Source organism: Aulonocara sp. 'chitande type north' Nkhata Bay, linkage group LG3 (genome assembly GCF_057382095.1).
Source record: "Aulonocara sp. 'chitande type north' Nkhata Bay isolate Kocher_YH1m ecotype deep benthic linkage group LG3, A_spYH_male_GT1.1, whole genome shotgun sequence".
NCBI lineage: Eukaryota > Metazoa > Chordata > Actinopteri > Cichliformes > Cichlidae > Aulonocara > Aulonocara sp. 'chitande type north' Nkhata Bay.
This window is the reverse complement of record NC_141346.1, coordinates 27919933-27937709: the sequence shown is the minus strand read 5'-3', so window position 1 is coordinate 27937709 and position 17777 is coordinate 27919933. Positions and strand designations below refer to the sequence as shown.

The window sequence follows — 17777 nt, the reverse complement described above, 5'->3', positions numbered from 1 at the left end:
ATAAATCTTTTCAGTAGTTACATCAGAATATAGTATGCAGCATGTGTCATATCATACCTCCATCAACAAATTGTAACATATCTATAATTTCTCCTGTAAGAAGAACAGCAAAAAGATCACGTGAAAGCAAGAAATAAGCATCACATTTACATTTATAGTCAAATCAATTTAATTAATTAATTTAATTTAACACCAAATCACATCAACATCAGGGCACTTTGTATTGTAAGGTGAAGACACTGCAATAATTCAGAGAAAACCTGAACAATCAGATAACCAGCTATGTATATAATAATGAACTACTCAAATGGCCTAAAGGTTTCATGAATGAATCAAGTCATAAACTAAGTGCCTTCCTCTTGTAAATCCAAACAATTTTTTTGAAAAACAAATTAAAGCAGGAATTGCATATGGAGCAAACTGACGATGATGATAGAAGCTATCATTATCATTATCATTATTGTTATTATTATTATTATTATTATTTGAAGAAATTTGGATTAGAAAATTTAAAATAAATGAAAATTAAAAATTAAACTAATGTAGCTCCAAGAAATACTTTCAACAAAGGCAGGCATAAGAGAGGGTTTGCATGGAAGGTTTGAACACAAAAAATTGTAAGGCTTACAAAACCCTACAGAAATCATGTTACATATACATGGTCACTGCTAGTACAAGTAATAATCATAGTCATAATATTATATCTGTATTTATAAATGGCATACTAAGGAGGAGTAATGCTGAAAACTACGAAACATTTTTGTAATATTTATTGAGAAGGTACAGATACATTTATGGGAAATGTTTGAAATTTAACTGATGAGTCAGATAATGAAAATGTGTTTAATCCTATTTGAATTAATTAACCATTAAGTATTAACTGTAGGGTATTGCTGTTTAATGCTATACCATCAAATTGTATAATATATTCAGTAGTACAAGATGGTAGCTATGTATTCATTTTTTCCCATTGCCTTAAAAAATGTACTTAAAACTAAGGGTTCTCATATTATACTAAACTACATTTTTAGGGAAATAAAATGTCTTAATATTTAAAGTAGAAAACACCATATTAAAAAGTAGAGGTTCAAAATGTGCATGTAGGTACAGTATGTAAGAGTCAGTTGTTAAACTGTTGTATTCTGTCAAAATGAATACTTAACTATGGTAATGTGGGTTTTTTTGACATTTTTATCTCTATAAAAAGAAAAATGCATTTTATTTAATTCTATCCTAACAGAGTACCTGGATCAAGTGAGGAGAACCAGTGCTCAAAGGCTCTCTCAGCAGCAGTTGTTGCTGAAAAGAAAAAAAAAGAATTAATTGATGTGGAAAAAAACATGCCAGTATTTCAATCAAATGTAAAACAATTTTACAAATGTGCACTAACCTAAATACCAAACCTGAATAAATATTGATCATTTACATATATTTTTTTTAACTTAGCTTTTTAACTGTTAACTTTTTAACTATTCTGATCATTTTCTCTTATTAGAAAAACCTTCCTGTGCACAAAATGTCTAAAAGTACACGTATAATCGCTTTTACTCACTCAAACCTTAACAGCAGCCTGACATTATTGTTAGCTTACAGAACAATCCTGAATATTTCTGCTCTCAGCTAATATCACATTAGATAACCCTTGAGATGGTCAAAAGTGCTTAGACTGACAAAAAAAACTTAATAATTTAAGTGCAATAAAATTATGCTTTTATAATTATAAAAAATTGAATAATCAGAATAACTTGACTTCTTGCTACTGGTGGACTTGGTCTGTAGCTTGCCTCTTGTGCAGCTAAAAAGTTGAAGGAAAAGAGGCTGGCTGACAAAGTTGAAGTGAGATGGCTCCTAAACAAATGGGCATCTTCTTTAATAGGCCACGGTACTGTATCTGAGATAGCAGCTGCTCTGTATCTAATGCAATTGCTCAGAGTGGTCGTAATAATTTCTGACATCCAAATTTGTGTCATCAAAGTGTAGTCACCCTCACTGTTTCTTTATCTTGATGTAGTAAAGCTGTCCCTGTGCAGTATGGACTCATTTTATACAGGAAAATGTTTATAGTTTTCTGAGACTATAAGGAGAAAATTTTTTTTGTTTGTGTGTGTTAATGTGTCACACATAATATAGACAAAGAAAATGTCATTGTGTTTACGCTTGTGGATCATATTATACACATTTGTAACACTTTGAGACATATTTCTGTGCATAAACAAAAATATGAAATATAGAAAAAAAAAGTCTTAAACAGTTAAAGTGTTTTTGTTAAATCTCTAGAATTAAAGCTAAAACTTTCGGTGGTGTACAGTCATAATTACCAAAAAAGCAAACTCATGCTATATTTAATGTCATTTTGGTGTAGAGTTTTTTTAAGTATTTAATTTTTTCAGTGAGAAATGTAAATATCTGCATTTAGGAAGAGAAAATAATGAAATAATAATGAAAATAATTTTTAACAATTAAAAGAAAACGTCATGATGAATACTACTCGTTTTGCATTGTCTTTGTTTGTGCTGCTCACCAACATTATCGCTCCTGTGACGAGTAGAAGTACCACGGTGTCTTGAAATGGACTGACGTCCAGGGGGCTTCCCTCTCTGTGGTGCTTCACTTTCCTTGGGTTTATGAAGCACATGTATGGTCTCTCCCAGAGGCTTTGTGACAACCATAGATGTGAGCGGCGTCACAAAGCTGTACTTCAGTGAGAGACTCAAAGCCTCCTTCTTCACTTGCTCTTTCTCAGGTCCAGATAACTGGAGCCTGTGTCATAAAGCATTAAGTAAATATAATGATTGATTTAGTAGTAATATATGATAAAGTAATTTACACATATTTATGTATCTTTAATTCTTCCATGTCCCCAGGTATTCCCTGGCAATTTAAAATTACAGTTTGAGTCCCAACTTTGGAAAATTAAAGAACATTTTAGTGGAATCTAATATGGACATAGAAACATGGGAAACAATAGATAAACTCATTGTTATGTAAACATCCTGCCTTCTTTTTATGAGAACATATTTGTGGGAGAGTTGACTTTAGAGCCAAGATGCCGAATTTTAACTGTATTCTGCTGCTGTAGTAAACATAATTTCCTGTCTTTGTTGTAGCTTTAGATTTTTAACTTGTTTTGTAAATTGCAGCTTAGTTGTTGAGACCGTGGGATGCCATCTATGTCATGAATAAGTACACAACTTCGAAAGCAGATTCAAAACTCTATAGTGGACAAATTGTTTCTTGCCAGGGAAAACATTTTAAAATGGTCGCTGAGTTCTTCAAACATGATCAATCTTGGATGGAAAGAAAGGAAACTACAACTATCCTTCTCTTTGCCCATAAATTCATGCTACATTGTAACTATTAATGTTACTTTTGACCAAACAAACTTTTGCCTTTTGGACTGCAAGTCACATCAAATGATCTAAAGACGTTACCTTGGGTTTCAGGGAAATATATGATGGGCCTTATCCAATATCCCAGATTAGTTATGCACTCAACAGTTAATGAAGAGAAAAATTTGTGTTGCTGCCCTTTAAAAAGTAGCTGATTAGGAAATAACACAAGAAGAAAGATGTCACAACTGGGACATCAGCCGTGTGATGTGTGGAAACGGAAGACTCGAATGCAGCACTTACTTGAGAAGCAGGGTGATTTATTTACAGAAAACAGAACACAAAGTGGGGATGGCAAAACAGAACTAAGGATAAACTAAACTGGGGAAAACTAAACTATAGAACGGCAAACCTGAAACACAAGAGGAGGACTGCAGGGAGAGCACATAGAGGAGTCACGGAGAGGTTAATGCAGAGTACGCAGGGTAACACAGAGGATGAATACAGACGACGCGACAAGGAACACAGGCAGGCACACACTATGGCTGTGTCCCAATTAAGAGACTGCACATTTGAAGTACGCATTTTAAGTGTGGTTACGTCACAGCCACGCGACGACGGCTGTCCCAATTCTCCAAATGCGCCGTCGATTTCCCCAAATATCAAGTGTGGTCCGGTGCACGCTTCGTGGTCCCATATATCCCACAATTCATAGCGCGGCGGTGGGTGTAGATAATTTTGCCGCAAAATACGGCAGAAGGGAGCGGCCGAAGAGGTTGTTTTTTTTTTCCCAAACTTTATTGAACTTATAAAGTGAACAGTCAGTCATTCCAGTTCAGTTTGTACAGTAGACATACAAGGCAAATAGGAGTAACAATATACAGTACAATGAAATAAGAAGGATAAATAAATAAAGGATAAAAAAGAAAAAAGGGGGGAATGTGACAGACTTCATAACAACTTTTTATTTGAAAGTTGTGACAGCTCATTCGTTAAACATTTCTGAATGAATTTCAATCAATGATAAACCTTTTTTATTGGAGGTTAATTTAAGAGAGTTTAAGTAATATTCAATTTCAATCAAAAACAAATTAAATGATGGGGTTGAGTTTTGAAATTTACATTTATGTATGTGGAATTTCCCTAATAAGATGGAGCGGCCGAAGAGTGAACTGTCAAAAGTACTGAATATGACCTCACTTATTTATGTGCGAATGTGTAATAATTAAAGTCAGTCATATATCCACAAACACAACAAGCTGAAAGTCAGTGATATATGTGTGTGTATATATATGTATATATATATATATATATATATATATATATATATCTCATAATAATCTCACAATACTATAATATTGGCCATATTATATTTACATTGCCACAGTGAGATGACTTTAGTCTCATGAACAACATTAACTAATTGTTACTTACTAACTAATCTTAAATGACTGTTCAGTACAGAAATGAAGCCCAACAATCATGTTTTACAGTCCCGTGGTCTCAGCCTCAGATACTCAACTAATCAAAGTGATGTCATGACAAAAATGAATGACCAACAAAACATTTTTCTCCTTCATTTCTGTCAAACAAAGCTGTATGTAACGTGTCTCGTTAGGTTAGTATCATGGTTGCTAGGCAACCTGAACAGCGCAACAAAGCGTATATCGTCCCATTTCACAAGCCTCTCACTTCCGCACTTCTCGTACTTATAGTACGCACGTACATAGTACGCGTAGTGCGCGTACTTCAAGCGTGCAGTCTCTTAATTGGGACACAGCCTATAAATACACAGAGGGACACTGGGAAATCACACACAGGTGGGAGACACAGCTGGACCTGATTAACCTGACGAGACAGGGGAACACTAACACCAGGGACCAACAGAGGGAGCACAAACCCAGAAACCCAGTATCCAAAACACAAACCATCCCAAAACAGCCCACAAATAATAATAATAATAACATCAATAAATACACTAAACACAAAATCACTGAGTCACAGACTCAGGACCATGACAAAAGATGGCATATATGGTACTTACTCTTTGTCCAGAAGCTGTTTAACTGTGAGGTAGGCCCAAACTCTCTGGATAAGGTCATCAGACACACTTCCACCAGATTCCACAATGCCATTTGGGTCAGAAAATACTAACCTTCTATTACTCTGTCATAATTTAAATATATTGTAATGTCAGTATGCAGGGAAAAAAAACTTTCACAAGATTACAGCTGATAAATATCTTAGATCAAACATTACCGAAATAGCCACAACTTGAGGTGTGAAGGTTTCAGTGTCATTGTCTGTGATCTGTCCGGCCACCACAATCTCAGAACCATTATAATACTGACTGAAGTTAGTCTGGGTTAGATTGGTCCCACCCACATAGATCATTGTCACATCTGTCAGCAAAGGAGTTGCCACCTCTTCATAGAAACCCTGTTTACATACAGTGTGGACATGATGCAAATCATGCTAATTTCTTCCTAAATCTGTAGTGATTTCAAATCATGTGGTTGGAAGAATACAAAATACCTTCAGCTGTAAATCAGCATCTGAGTCTACATAAATCCGTCGTGCCACACCGTTATTTTGCAGCGACATTTTCTTAAGGAACTCAAAATCAACATCAAAACCAAAACCCAGACAGTAAACTGGGAATTTGCCTGCAACAGCCTCTCTTACATTTGACTGTATTTTCCCCAGATTTGTCACCCCTGAAAATACACAAGACACAGTCAGTTCAGCTCAAAAACAATGGAATCCCACACTTGATAAAAGAAAAAGCTAAAACGAAAAATATTGAATAGCTGATCTGTACTCATTAATCTCCCTGCATTCTTGAGTGTTGTGCTGCAAATGTATTCTTTACATCACACATACTGTCCAAACTCCATGCTGTCATCATCACTCCAGCCTTGCCTGCCTTCTACAAGTGCTAAAGCTCTCAGTGCTCTTCTATCAGCCTGCCTTTCAGACTCCTTTGTAGTACCTCCTCATTTGTACCACTTGATCCTACATCTCTACCTCTGCATCTAGACTCTGAGAAGTCCTGTCCTACCGTTACTGGACTCCACTCTGCCATGTTGATTGGTCAAAGTCTTATTGCCAAATCTCAAACTGTTCTTCATTAAACCATGTTCAGGTCTTTCAAATAATCTCTCCTTATTGAAATTACAATAAAATCATTGACTAAAATCATTAAGTCCAGAAGTATTTGTGCACATTTTTGTACAGGTGTCATTTGTTATAACCTTTGGTTGGCTGTCCATCTGTGAGGAGTATAAGGATTGATGCTGAACCTTCTCTGTCATGCGTGTTCAGCATATTTGCTCCTTGCAGCAGTGCTTGATTGATGTCTGTGTCTGAAAGTCAACAACAAAGTTTCAGTACTATAATTATTCTGTTAACTGTTTGATATTAAAAGATATATACTGATTTCTGCAACTCCTCACATCCTCCAGCTTGAATGTTGCGTGCAAAGTTTTTGGCGCTTTCCACGTTTTTACTGTTGGCCTGAACAAGTTCCAATTTCCAGGGAAAAATGTTGCCATCAAAAGTGATCAAACCAAAATGGTCATCTTCTGCCAGGTCATTCAAAATATGGATTAACGCGATCCTAGTCTGGGCAAAAACAGCATTTACACATTACAGACTTTTATAAAAGATTTAAAAAAGACATTAAAAGAAATAGTGTTTTCGTAAATGATAGACATAGCACACCCTTTAAACCATTTACCTGCTCTATTTTTCTGCCTTGCATTGAGCCACTTTTGTCAATAACAAAGACGACATTTTTGGAAATTCGGGGAAGATTGGATGGAGCAAAGTGATGAACAAAGTACCCAGCAGATTTCTAAAGAGCAGGAAAAAAGATTGCTTTAGTCAAATTTTTATTTAATAGCCAGACAAAGGATATGGTACTGATTTGCAAAACCTTTTCTGGCCCATGCAGTTTTATGTTGTGTGTAAATTGCTAATTGATCAGGGTTTACCTTGATGTCTCCCAATCCATTGTTCCTGTTGACATCATAAACAATAACCAGATCTCCATTCATACCCTGCTCTCCACAGTTGTCACACATTGTCTGTTGATCCACTGTTGGATAGAAATACACCCATGCCTAGAAACAGAAAGAATTGTATTCTTTAGACTCTTCATCGAGTGAGAGGTCAGTGATTTTAATTTCTGTCAAAACACTGTCCTGTACTTCTCATTGCTTTGGCTTGATAAATCTAAAAGGTGCATATACAAGTCATTGTTACCAAAAGGTTTGGACACTGTAGATTAGAAATAAAGAGAAAATGCAGTGATTTTTAAACAATTTAAACTATTGTCTTATCTCATTAAACTCCCGAGTCTTTTGTCTGAGGTTCAATAAAAGTCTTGTAATGTGTTTAATGCATAAAATATTAAAAGAAAATCAGAATTCATTATTATGAGTAAAAGTGGGGAATTGCTCAACATTCTGACATATATAGCGCAGGAAGACTTCAATAGTTCAAGACTAACATGACCAAAAACAACAATGCAAATACTGTAGGATTCGATTACATTATGTCACTTAATACCAGAGATATGATACAGCACACAGGGACAGTTGAAATCAGTATTTAACAGATGTGATCATTGAGCATTCAGTTGGTACTGCATTAACAAAATTTGTAGTTGTAATCACTATCTTCTTCTATCTCCCATTCACACACATGCATTATGTCATGGTTCTTGTTTCTACCGACGTTCATTCCTCTTCTCCACCTTTCCTCACTACAAATCTGTCACTTCAGCGACACACATCACTGTTTCTCATGCAGTCCCACAGTTCTACTTGGCAATCTATCATACGTCATGTGAATCAACTGGCTTTTTACTCTTTATCCTCTTCGTAGCTGCCCTAACTTCCTCCTTAATCCTCTGCACTTCATGATTCACTGTCATTCCTCCATCTGTACTCCTTTCTGTCTTATTTTCTTCAGTTCCTCAAATTATTTATTCAATTTTTTCAACAAACTCTCTTCATTTGTTAATACATTACCATTACGTATTACGCTAACCTGCTGCACATTCTCTCCAGTTTGATCTCTCAATCTCAAAGTCCTTTTCTCCTTTCTTAGTGTCCAGCCTCACATGCAACCCACTAAGAGCCTTTTCCTTTGCCACATCTCTTTGCTGTATGCATAGATTTTTTTTCTAGGCTTCCTCTTATTGCAAACTGCTGTGATTCTTAGTGTTTATAAAACTGACATTTGTGTTATAACTGTACCTGTTTATTAACATGTGTTTTGGTGATGGCATTAGCGAGGGCTTTGGTGGTCAGGCCTCCTTTCACATCGATGAAATTGATGCCGGCTTCCTCGTGAATGTACACATCCACCTGGGGACAGGTATAATAAAATAAAACAGAAGATCTGATCATGTGTGGTCTTATCTCAGCATTGTTTTCCTAAACAATCACTGAACAGATACCAAGATGGAAGTCACCTTGAAGTCTCTGACAGGCTGCATGGGTCGAGCATGAATTTGCAGCTCATACTTGCCATGTGTGCGTTTCATTAATTCCTCATATGTGAGTTCAAAAGTGACCTTTTTGTGAGCAGCCACAGTTACAGAGGTCTTAAATTCCTCCAGAGTCCTCCCTACAGAACTGTAGCAGAAACAATAATTATTTCATATAAATGCATTTAAAAATCAGTTATTCCTGAAGAACAAACTTGATTTTTGAGTAAACTGACTAAAAAGCAAGGATTAAAGTGATATTTGGCAGGTGGGGGGACCCCTAAGATCAGGTAGTATGCAGTGTAGTGTGGGGAAAAGAATTACTTTGTAATAAGTCACATACTAATCCCTTTTTGTGAGCTTTTTTTTTTTTTTTCTTTGTGTAAAGAGTGTGCTCAGCTAACCTGTGCTACTATTCCAGTTTTCACTGCTCTTTGTGGATTTGGACAACTGCATTCAAAAGTGTACAAACTTATGTAAGCTATAGTGTCACGGTCCCCGTGTCTCTCTGGCTGGCCCACGCTGGCTACACGTTTTGTTGTTGTTCGTTTTGGTTGTCTTTGTCTCTCCCCCTCCTCTCTGCCTGGGTGGAGCTCGTTACGGGCTCTCGCTCTTGGCCCACGCACCCGTGTGATGGTGTCCACCTGCGGCTGATCTGGCTGATTTCCCCAGCTGCTATTTAAGGCAGTGGCACAGAGCAGCTCACCGCTGGAACGTCGAACCACCTGAGTTCGTGCTCGCGGCATATTCAAAGAAGAGTCTCTTACATGTATTTTGTTGTGGAACTAACCTTGAACTTCTGTCTGTAGTTATCCCTCTTCTAGACCGAATCACCGGACGTCCAAGTGGGGCAGTGTGTGGAGTATTGGAGCGAATGCGGCTGAAGAGGAAGCGTGTGTGTGGATTCCCCCCCCCCCCCCCCCCCCCCCCCCCCGGTCTCTCCCTGGAGCCCTGGACCCCCTCCCAACTCACTGTACATTTATTTTGCACTAAGGTGATCCGTATTGTAAATAAATCCCCTTCTGTTTCCTTGAAAAGAACTGTCTGCGCGTGAGTCCGTTCAGTAGCCATGACATATAGCCTGTGGCTAATTTAGTACACTTAAATTGTTTTGTACACTCCTTCAGAAAAACAGAATTCAGCGAATCATGAATTGGTTCAATATCTGATTTAAAATATCTACAATAAATGAGGATATGACATGTAAGATTTAACTTTTTAATCTAACCTACTGAGCTGTGCAACCTGGGATGTCATTGTTTCACTTTAATCCCTGCTAAAAGGTTTTTTCCTCCTCACACAGTTAAACAAAATTAATTTTAGAGAACTGAAGATACAGAAAAAGCCATTAAAAAAAAATGTTAGTGAGAATTTTTTCACATAAACCTGTAAGTTAATTAATGAATTTAAATACCTAGCAAGCCCAGCACTTTCACCACGGGACACAGCTTCAGTGTACTGCTGCTGAGCTTGCTCCTTAGCTTTCACAACACCATCATAAACTTGGCCATCGATAAACCTGAAGAGGACCAAGAAAGCCCTTGTGTACACACTACTAAATATCAGGCAATTTGTTCTTCAGTGTAGAATTTACAAATGTCTCAGGATGGTTACAGATCACTTTAACTTCACATACATTTGGAATTTACTGATGAAGGCATTCTTGGGAATCCGAACATGGAATTCAATTTCCTTTGACTCGTCCAAACGATTGGCCACACGGCTTGTGATGACAGTGGTGGCATAACGACTGGTCACTGTGGAGTTGATGTGAAAGCTGTAGACGTCCCAGTCATCCTGAGAAAAAAACGACAGGGTTAACCAATCTCATTGGCTGGTTTCAGTGGAATTTTATTGGTCTCCCTGCAAAAACCCTAAAATTACACTCAACAAAAATATAAACGCAACACCTTTGTTACTGCTCCCATTCCCCATGGGATGGACGTAGAGACCTAAAATTCATTCCAGATACACAATATAACCATCCCTCCCAAACAGTGGTCACAAACCAGTCCAAATGTGTGGTAGTGGGCACATCTGCTATATTGAGATAATCCATCCCACCTCACAGGTGTGCCACATCAGGATGCTGATCTGACATCATGAGTAGTGTTGAGTGTAGTTTTCATCTAGTGTTCAGGGCACACACTCAAAAGAGCATGACACTCACTTACATTTATACTTTTACTTTTTATGCATCAGAATGGGAGTTGTTAGAAATATCCAACACATGTTTCCATAGTTCAAACAACTAAACAAGCCAAATTTAGCTTAACCAATCAACATCATCATCAAATAACAAGCTCAAACAATTAAAATGAGATCTGTGATTGTGGATGCACAGAAAGGATAAGGTAGACATACAAACACATACAGTTAGAATTCTTTCACTTCATGGGTATGGAAGAAATATAGTATCATCAGAATTCAAGTATTTTTAGACATTGAATTTATGACACTGAATTTTTATCCTCCAAATTTCCCTGCAAAAATATTCACCTGCAAAAATTCACCTGCAAAAAATTCACCTGCAAAAATTCACCTGAAAAAAATTCACCTGCAAAAATTCACCTGAAAAAAATTCACCTGAAAAAAATTCACCTGCAAAAATTCACCTGAAAAAAATTCACCTGCAAAAATTCACCTGAAAAAAATTCACCTGCAAAAATTCACCTGAAAAAAATTCGCCTGCAAAAATTCAACTGCAAAAGTGATGAACTTGAATGACCCAAGCCAGAGCAATCAGCACCAGATCGAGTCGAGTGGCTCTCAGCCAATTAAATTACGCTGTTTGATCACATGACACTGTTAGCCAGCAGTTTGTCTCCTAAAAGAGAGCTGTTTAAAGGTGAGTGATTAAGTTTTTCTCCTAAATAGAGATCATTACAGAACGCCTAGTCCTACTTAAAATCCCATTTATTTTTATTTTATCATCTACTCGAACTAAGGAAAACGTTTGACTAACTCAAAGACAATTTCCACGCCTCCCCTGCCTGACTGCAGAGGCAGTTTTGAATTTAGGAGCAGCAAGATGGAAGCGGCAAACCCTGGCGATTCTCCGGTAAGTATATTGTTTTTTATCTTCAAGTTTGTCTTTTGAAACGTTAATTTTATTTAAATCCGTTGCTCACGTATAAAGTACACAGACGGGGTCTTTGCTCAACTCGTCTGAGGCGTGTCTCACTAAGCGCTACATGCTAGCATCCTGCTAACCGAGCTACCCTTTACATGCTGTGCTTTAGAAAATAGGATACTCGTTAAAAAAATACTCCGCAGATATTGATAGATAGACGAACACTGCAAATATAATGTTGGAAACGAGAACGGCCTTTGGTGAAGGGGTAAAATACACCATGAATAAAGCCATAGAATGAATGGCTGCCATGGTTGCAGAACGGCCTGATTTAATGACAAGAATGGGGAAGAGTGAGGTGAAGTGAACCAAAGCCACAAAACACGGTCAGACAAGGCGGCAAAAGGGCAGTGATCTGTCCGTCAGTATGAAGTTGGTGTGTGCTTTGGTGAACAAAAACTCCAGACCGGTAGCAGGAAGATGGGAGACTCGTGTTTCACTGGAATAGTGGTGAATTAAAACATCCTTTGTTGGGGACATTTCGGTGTAAATGCATCCATACACGCAAGACACAGGCAGACCAGACAGTGAAGAAAACAAGGCAAACATTAGAAATATTAAAACGGAAATATAGGATTAATATAACATACAATTTGGGAAAATGTAAGGAACGCAATGTAAATGATATTGTAAAGTCATTAAAACAGCATACTCTGATTAAAAGAAACATGTAATTGGGTAGGATAATAATAATAATTATAATAATAATAATAATAAACATGTACAAGATGGGTATGTATACTTGTACCCAGAATTTAACAACTATAAAGTTGTAGCATGCCAGATCATCTTGATTGAATGTAACTTTGCTCCACACAAGTTTTTTGTTAGACATATTCATATTGTTATCTAATAAATGATACATTCTTAGATTTTATCGAACATTAATTTATAAATTGTTTCTGTCTTTATGTGTTTGTTTCAGATTATGCAGGATGAAATTATTCGGTCAGCAAGACACTTGCTGCAGTTGCTAACATCATCCAACCAAACTCCTGCTGTTGCTGCTGCGATGAATCAGAATACAAGGTATTTTAGCAAGACTTATGAGTTAATCCTACATTAAACTAAATTCAGATATATATATGTATATGTGTATATGTATATGTGTGTGTATATATATGTGTGTGTGTGTGTGTGTGTGTGTGTGTGTGTGTGTATATATATATATATGTGTGTATATATATGTGTGTGTGTGTGTGTGTGTGTGTGTATATATGTATGAAAGAATATGATTTTATTTCTTGCAGAGAACAGAGTCAAGGTGGCCAGGGTACCAGCTTGGTCAACCTTGAAAGACCATCCCTTCAGCAAGAAATGACCAGGTGAAAAAGTCATAAACTAAACACTCAGCATGAGCATGGAATTTAGGATGGAACTTTATATCTTACCTGCTCTACACTCAGGGCTTGAATTACAACAACAGTCAATCACATAAAAATATACTTTTGGTAGTTCTGAGTCTGTCACGGATCTGGCTCGTTTCGACCCAGTATTTTGAGTTCTGATGTTTTGGTTTATTTTTGAATCTTTGTGTTTTTCGGGTGCTGCTATTATTATTATTTTTATTATATTTCCATGTTTCTGTGTATACTGCAGTGTTAGTGCTGTGTTGAATTTGTATAAACAAACTAAAAAAGCATTTCATAATAGTCGCTTTTAAATAATTTTGTTAAAATGTTTGGGACAGGTTTTTTCCTGGTATTTTCTCAAGAGGAAAGGGAAAAAGGCGATTCCCTGCTACATCTCTGGTGCTTGCTAAGAAGCCTAAACCTCTTGAAGTGGTATTTTATTTGCTCCCAAAACAAATGGAGAAGACCCCAACAGAATATTGTGCTTCTTGCAGATGAAAAAATTCTCAGGAATATCTTTCACTTCAAAAGATCAAATAATTTACCGTATCAGTTTGTGATTTGTGTCAATATGCATTAGAGACTGTGGTCCTGGGACGGAATAAGCACGTCGAGCAATGCATCCCAAGGAAAACATCCTTGACCACCAGTGTGTCAACACGGTGCATAGAACTTCTAACCCTTTGGTACTGGACTCTGTGTCCTCTGGCCTGAAGAAGTGCTTTCACCATCCGGTATCCAGCGTGAGGCTGACTGGATTTTATGTCTGTAATGCATTGGTCCAACTCTTCATCTGACAGGCTGCTATAGAGTGCTTTGACTGAAAGATTGAACTCATTCATGCGTCTGAATATTGTGCTTCTTGACATTCCCAAAATTTTAGCAATGGCTGGGATGGACAAGTTCAGTTCCAGAAGGCTGTTAAGATGATGGGGGGAAAGAGCCATTCTTAGTCGCCCAGTAGGTCCCCACTCAAACTGAATGACAGCACTATGTAGATTCATTTTATCCTTTTCTCTGTTTATCAGAGTATGTAAACTACATAATGCATCTAAGAGGACAGGGCAAACCTGAACTTGACCAGACAAAGCTTGTAGAAAAACTAGTTCCTGGGTGCAAATGAAATCTAAAAAGTCCAGATCCAGGGGAAGGTGTTCAAGACAATGTTCTAAATGTGAACGCAGTCTCAGAAGAATATGATGTAGGAGAAGATCCTAAAGGAGAGGAAAAAGTAGAATTATTTTTGTAATTTTTAAATCACCAACAAAAAGTGAGTTAAAAACACAAGGTTAGTTACCTAGTTAACTGAATATTCTTAGGCTATAAGATTCCAATGTTTATTTTAGTATATTTCCTTATGGTTCTTTCAAAAAAGTTTATTTTTTAATTCATGCCATTTGTTGCAGTATTTTGATTTTCTGGTTAGGATTTTATTTATTCTTTTCTTACATCTTTTGTTTTAATAGCACAGTATATTTAAAAATTGAGCTCGCAAGAGAAAAAGCTTTATTTTCTATTTTATCTGTTTTATTTAAATGTTTTTGAGAACAAAGCCAAACCAAAACTTAATGAAGAAAGCTGGAACTGATTATTGAGTTCAGTGTTCCCAACGAATACTCTGAATGGATGAAAAAAAAATGAAAACAGATTGCCTGGCAGCGTGTTTCATTTATGAAAAGATCAGAAAATTAAATTTGATATTGTCAAATTTAATCCCTTTTGTTTATGAAACAGTGAGAATGAATTTCTTAATGGGTGGCTCAGTTTGGGGAAATTGTGGGTAGCCTGCAAGAACCTCAACTCAATCCTATATTTCCGTTTTAATATTTCTAATGTTTGCCTTGTTTTCTTCACTGTCTGGTCTGCCTCTGTCTCACCTGTATGGATGCATTTACACCTAAATGTCCCCAACAAAGGATGTTTTAATTCACCACTATTCCAGTGAAACACGAGTCTCCCATCTTCCTGCTACCGGTCTGGAGTTTTTGTTCACCAAAGCACACACCAACTTCATACTGACGGACAGATCACTGCCCTTTTGCCGCCTTGTCTGACCGTGTTTTGTGGCTTTGGTTCACTTCACCTCACTCTTCCCCATTCTTGTCATTAAATCAGGCCGTTCTGCAACCATGGCAGCCATTCATTCTATGGCTTTATCCATGGTGTATTTTACCCCTTCACCAAAGGCCGTTCTCGTTTCCAACATTATATTTGCAGTGTTCGTCTATCTATCAATATCTGCGGAGTATTTTTTTAACGAGTATCCTATTTTCTAAAGCATAGCATGTAAAGGGTAGCTCGGTTAGCAGGATGCTAGCATGTAGCGCTTAGTGAGACACGCCTCAGACGAGTTGAGCAAAGACCCCGTCTGTGTACTTTATACGTGAGCAACGGATTTAAATAAAATTAACGTTTCAAAAGACAAACTTGAAGATAAAAAAAATATATATACTCACCGGAGAGCCGCCAGGGTTTGCTGCTTCCATCTTGCTGCTCCTAAATTCAAAACTGCTTCTGCAGACAGGCATGGGAGGCGTGGAAATTGTCTTTGAGTTAGTCAAACGTTTTCCTTAGTTCCAGTAGATGATAAAAAAAATAAATAAATAAATGGGATTTTAAGTAGGACTAGGCATTCTGTAATGATCTCTATTTAGGAGAAAAACTTAATCACTCACCTTTAAACAGCTCTCTTTTAGGAGACACACTGCTGGCTAACGGTGTCATGTGATCAAACAGCGTAATTTAATTGGCTGAGAGCCACTCGACTCGATCTGGTGCTGATTGCTCTGGCTTGGGTCATTCAAGTTCATCACTTTTTCAGGTGAATTTTTGCAGATGAATTTTTTTCAGGTGAATTTTTTTCAGGTGAATTTTTGCAGGTGAATTTTTTTCTGGTGAATTTTTGCAGGTGAATATTTTTGCAGGGAAATTTGGAGGATAAAAATTCAGTGTCATAAATTCAATGTCTAAAAATACTTGAATTCTGATGATACTATATTTCTTCCATATATTTCTAACTTTTTAAAGAAGAAAAAAATCTGGTGAGGAAAGTGCTGAGAAAACCCAAGACAGTGATAGCAAATTTAGAAGTCACATGACAGTTAGTCCAGAATTACATTGATTTGTGTATGTATTTACTTATTTTTCCACAGTGGATTTCATATGATTGGATTTATAATATTCTGACTTTCAAACCAGCAAGTCCTTTTTTAAAAATAAAATACTGACAAGACTGACCAGCCTGTGCACTGCCTGGATTGATAACAACGTATGACTCAATGCCCCACATATGGATTGATTGATTGATTGATTGATTGATTGATTGAATCTTTATTTTGAACATGTTGAAAAAGTATAAAAAAAAATAGAATTAAAAGAGACAAATGAACAAAGCAAACAAAAGGAAAACGAGCAACCACAACTCCAAATAACGTCCATGTTCAAAAAGGAGCAGGAAGAAGCATAAGCTTATTTAATCCCACCCCTTTTCCACTATCTAGTATCAATAAACTACAGAAATACCTCCTTGCAATTACATTATATGTTATGTGTAATTTTTTTTTATTTATTTATTTATTTATTTATTTTAAATATATACACATATATGTTTCTATCTATCCATACATACGTATATACACACATACGCACATATACACATTTTCAATAACCCCATTAACACCTCAAGGATACACAGCCTACAATTATATATATATACCCCCATACCAACAAACCCGTGCATGCGCACACACATGAAAATATTAGACAAGAACACCCTATCAAATCTCTACCTTTTCCCTGTACCCTGTAAAAACCATATCCTTAAACCGCTTTTTAAACTGCGCCATGCTTGGACATTGCTTCATATCTTTACTTAGTCTGTTCCACAGCTTCACTCCACACACAGAGATGCAAAAACTTTTTAATGTTGTACGGATACGAGGATGTTTTAAATTTAATTCCCCCCTCAAATTGTATCCCCGTTCCCTTTTAGAAAACATTTTTAGAATATTGTCAGGAAGCAGGTTATTTATTGCTTTATATATAATTTGTGCTGTGAGAAAATGAACCAGATCTGTGAATTTTAGAATTTTTGATTTTAAGAATAGTGGATTTGTATGATCTCTGTAACCAGTTTTATGGATTATCCTTATGGCCCTTTTTTGTAATATAAAGATTGATGATAGCGAATGTATTCGATACCACCGACCATCTGCTGAGCAATGGTCAGACTTTCTTCTCTTCTCTTGTATTGCCCCAAACCTCTGCACAGTAATTCAAATACGGTGCAATCAGGGAACAATAGAGAATGTGGAGTGATTTGTGGTCCAGAATGTGTTTTACTTTACTCAAGATTGAGACACTTATTGAAATTTTGTTATGTATATGATTTATATGAGACTTCCAGTTTAATTTATCATCTATAATCACACCAAGAAACTTATGTTCAAGTACTCTTTCAATTTCCA

The 17777-nt window shown here is 36.7% G+C and overlaps 1 protein-coding gene and 1 pseudogene across 1 annotated transcript in view; both read right to left on the bottom strand.

The window, feature by feature from the left end:
• LOC147334970 (inter-alpha-trypsin inhibitor heavy chain H3-like) overlaps nucleotides 1–10955 on the bottom strand; it is a 15673-nt gene extending 4718 nt beyond the window's left edge. Inside the window, exons 1-15 of the mRNA XM_086286030.1 lie at nucleotides 10926–10955; nucleotides 10463–10623; nucleotides 10241–10345; nucleotides 8812–8974; nucleotides 8594–8704; nucleotides 7325–7453; nucleotides 7069–7185; nucleotides 6785–6953; nucleotides 6584–6694; nucleotides 5865–6046; nucleotides 5589–5768; nucleotides 5374–5495; nucleotides 2522–2760; nucleotides 1246–1299; nucleotides 58–93 (exon numbers count right to left, since the gene is read on the bottom strand). Of these exons, the coding sequence (XP_086142156.1) occupies nucleotides 58–93; nucleotides 1246–1299; nucleotides 2522–2760; nucleotides 5374–5495; nucleotides 5589–5768; nucleotides 5865–6046; nucleotides 6584–6694; nucleotides 6785–6953; nucleotides 7069–7185; nucleotides 7325–7453; nucleotides 8594–8704; nucleotides 8812–8974; nucleotides 10241–10345; nucleotides 10463–10623; nucleotides 10926–10955 (1909 nt within the window). The remainder of the gene's footprint in view (nucleotides 1–57; nucleotides 94–1245; nucleotides 1300–2521; nucleotides 2761–5373; nucleotides 5496–5588; nucleotides 5769–5864; nucleotides 6047–6583; nucleotides 6695–6784; nucleotides 6954–7068; nucleotides 7186–7324; nucleotides 7454–8593; nucleotides 8705–8811; nucleotides 8975–10240; nucleotides 10346–10462; nucleotides 10624–10925) is intronic.
• Nucleotides 10956–13852: 2897 nt separating this feature from the next.
• Nucleotides 13853–17032, bottom strand: LOC147334969 (uncharacterized; annotated as a pseudogene).
• Nucleotides 17033–17777: the final 745 nt, after the last annotated feature.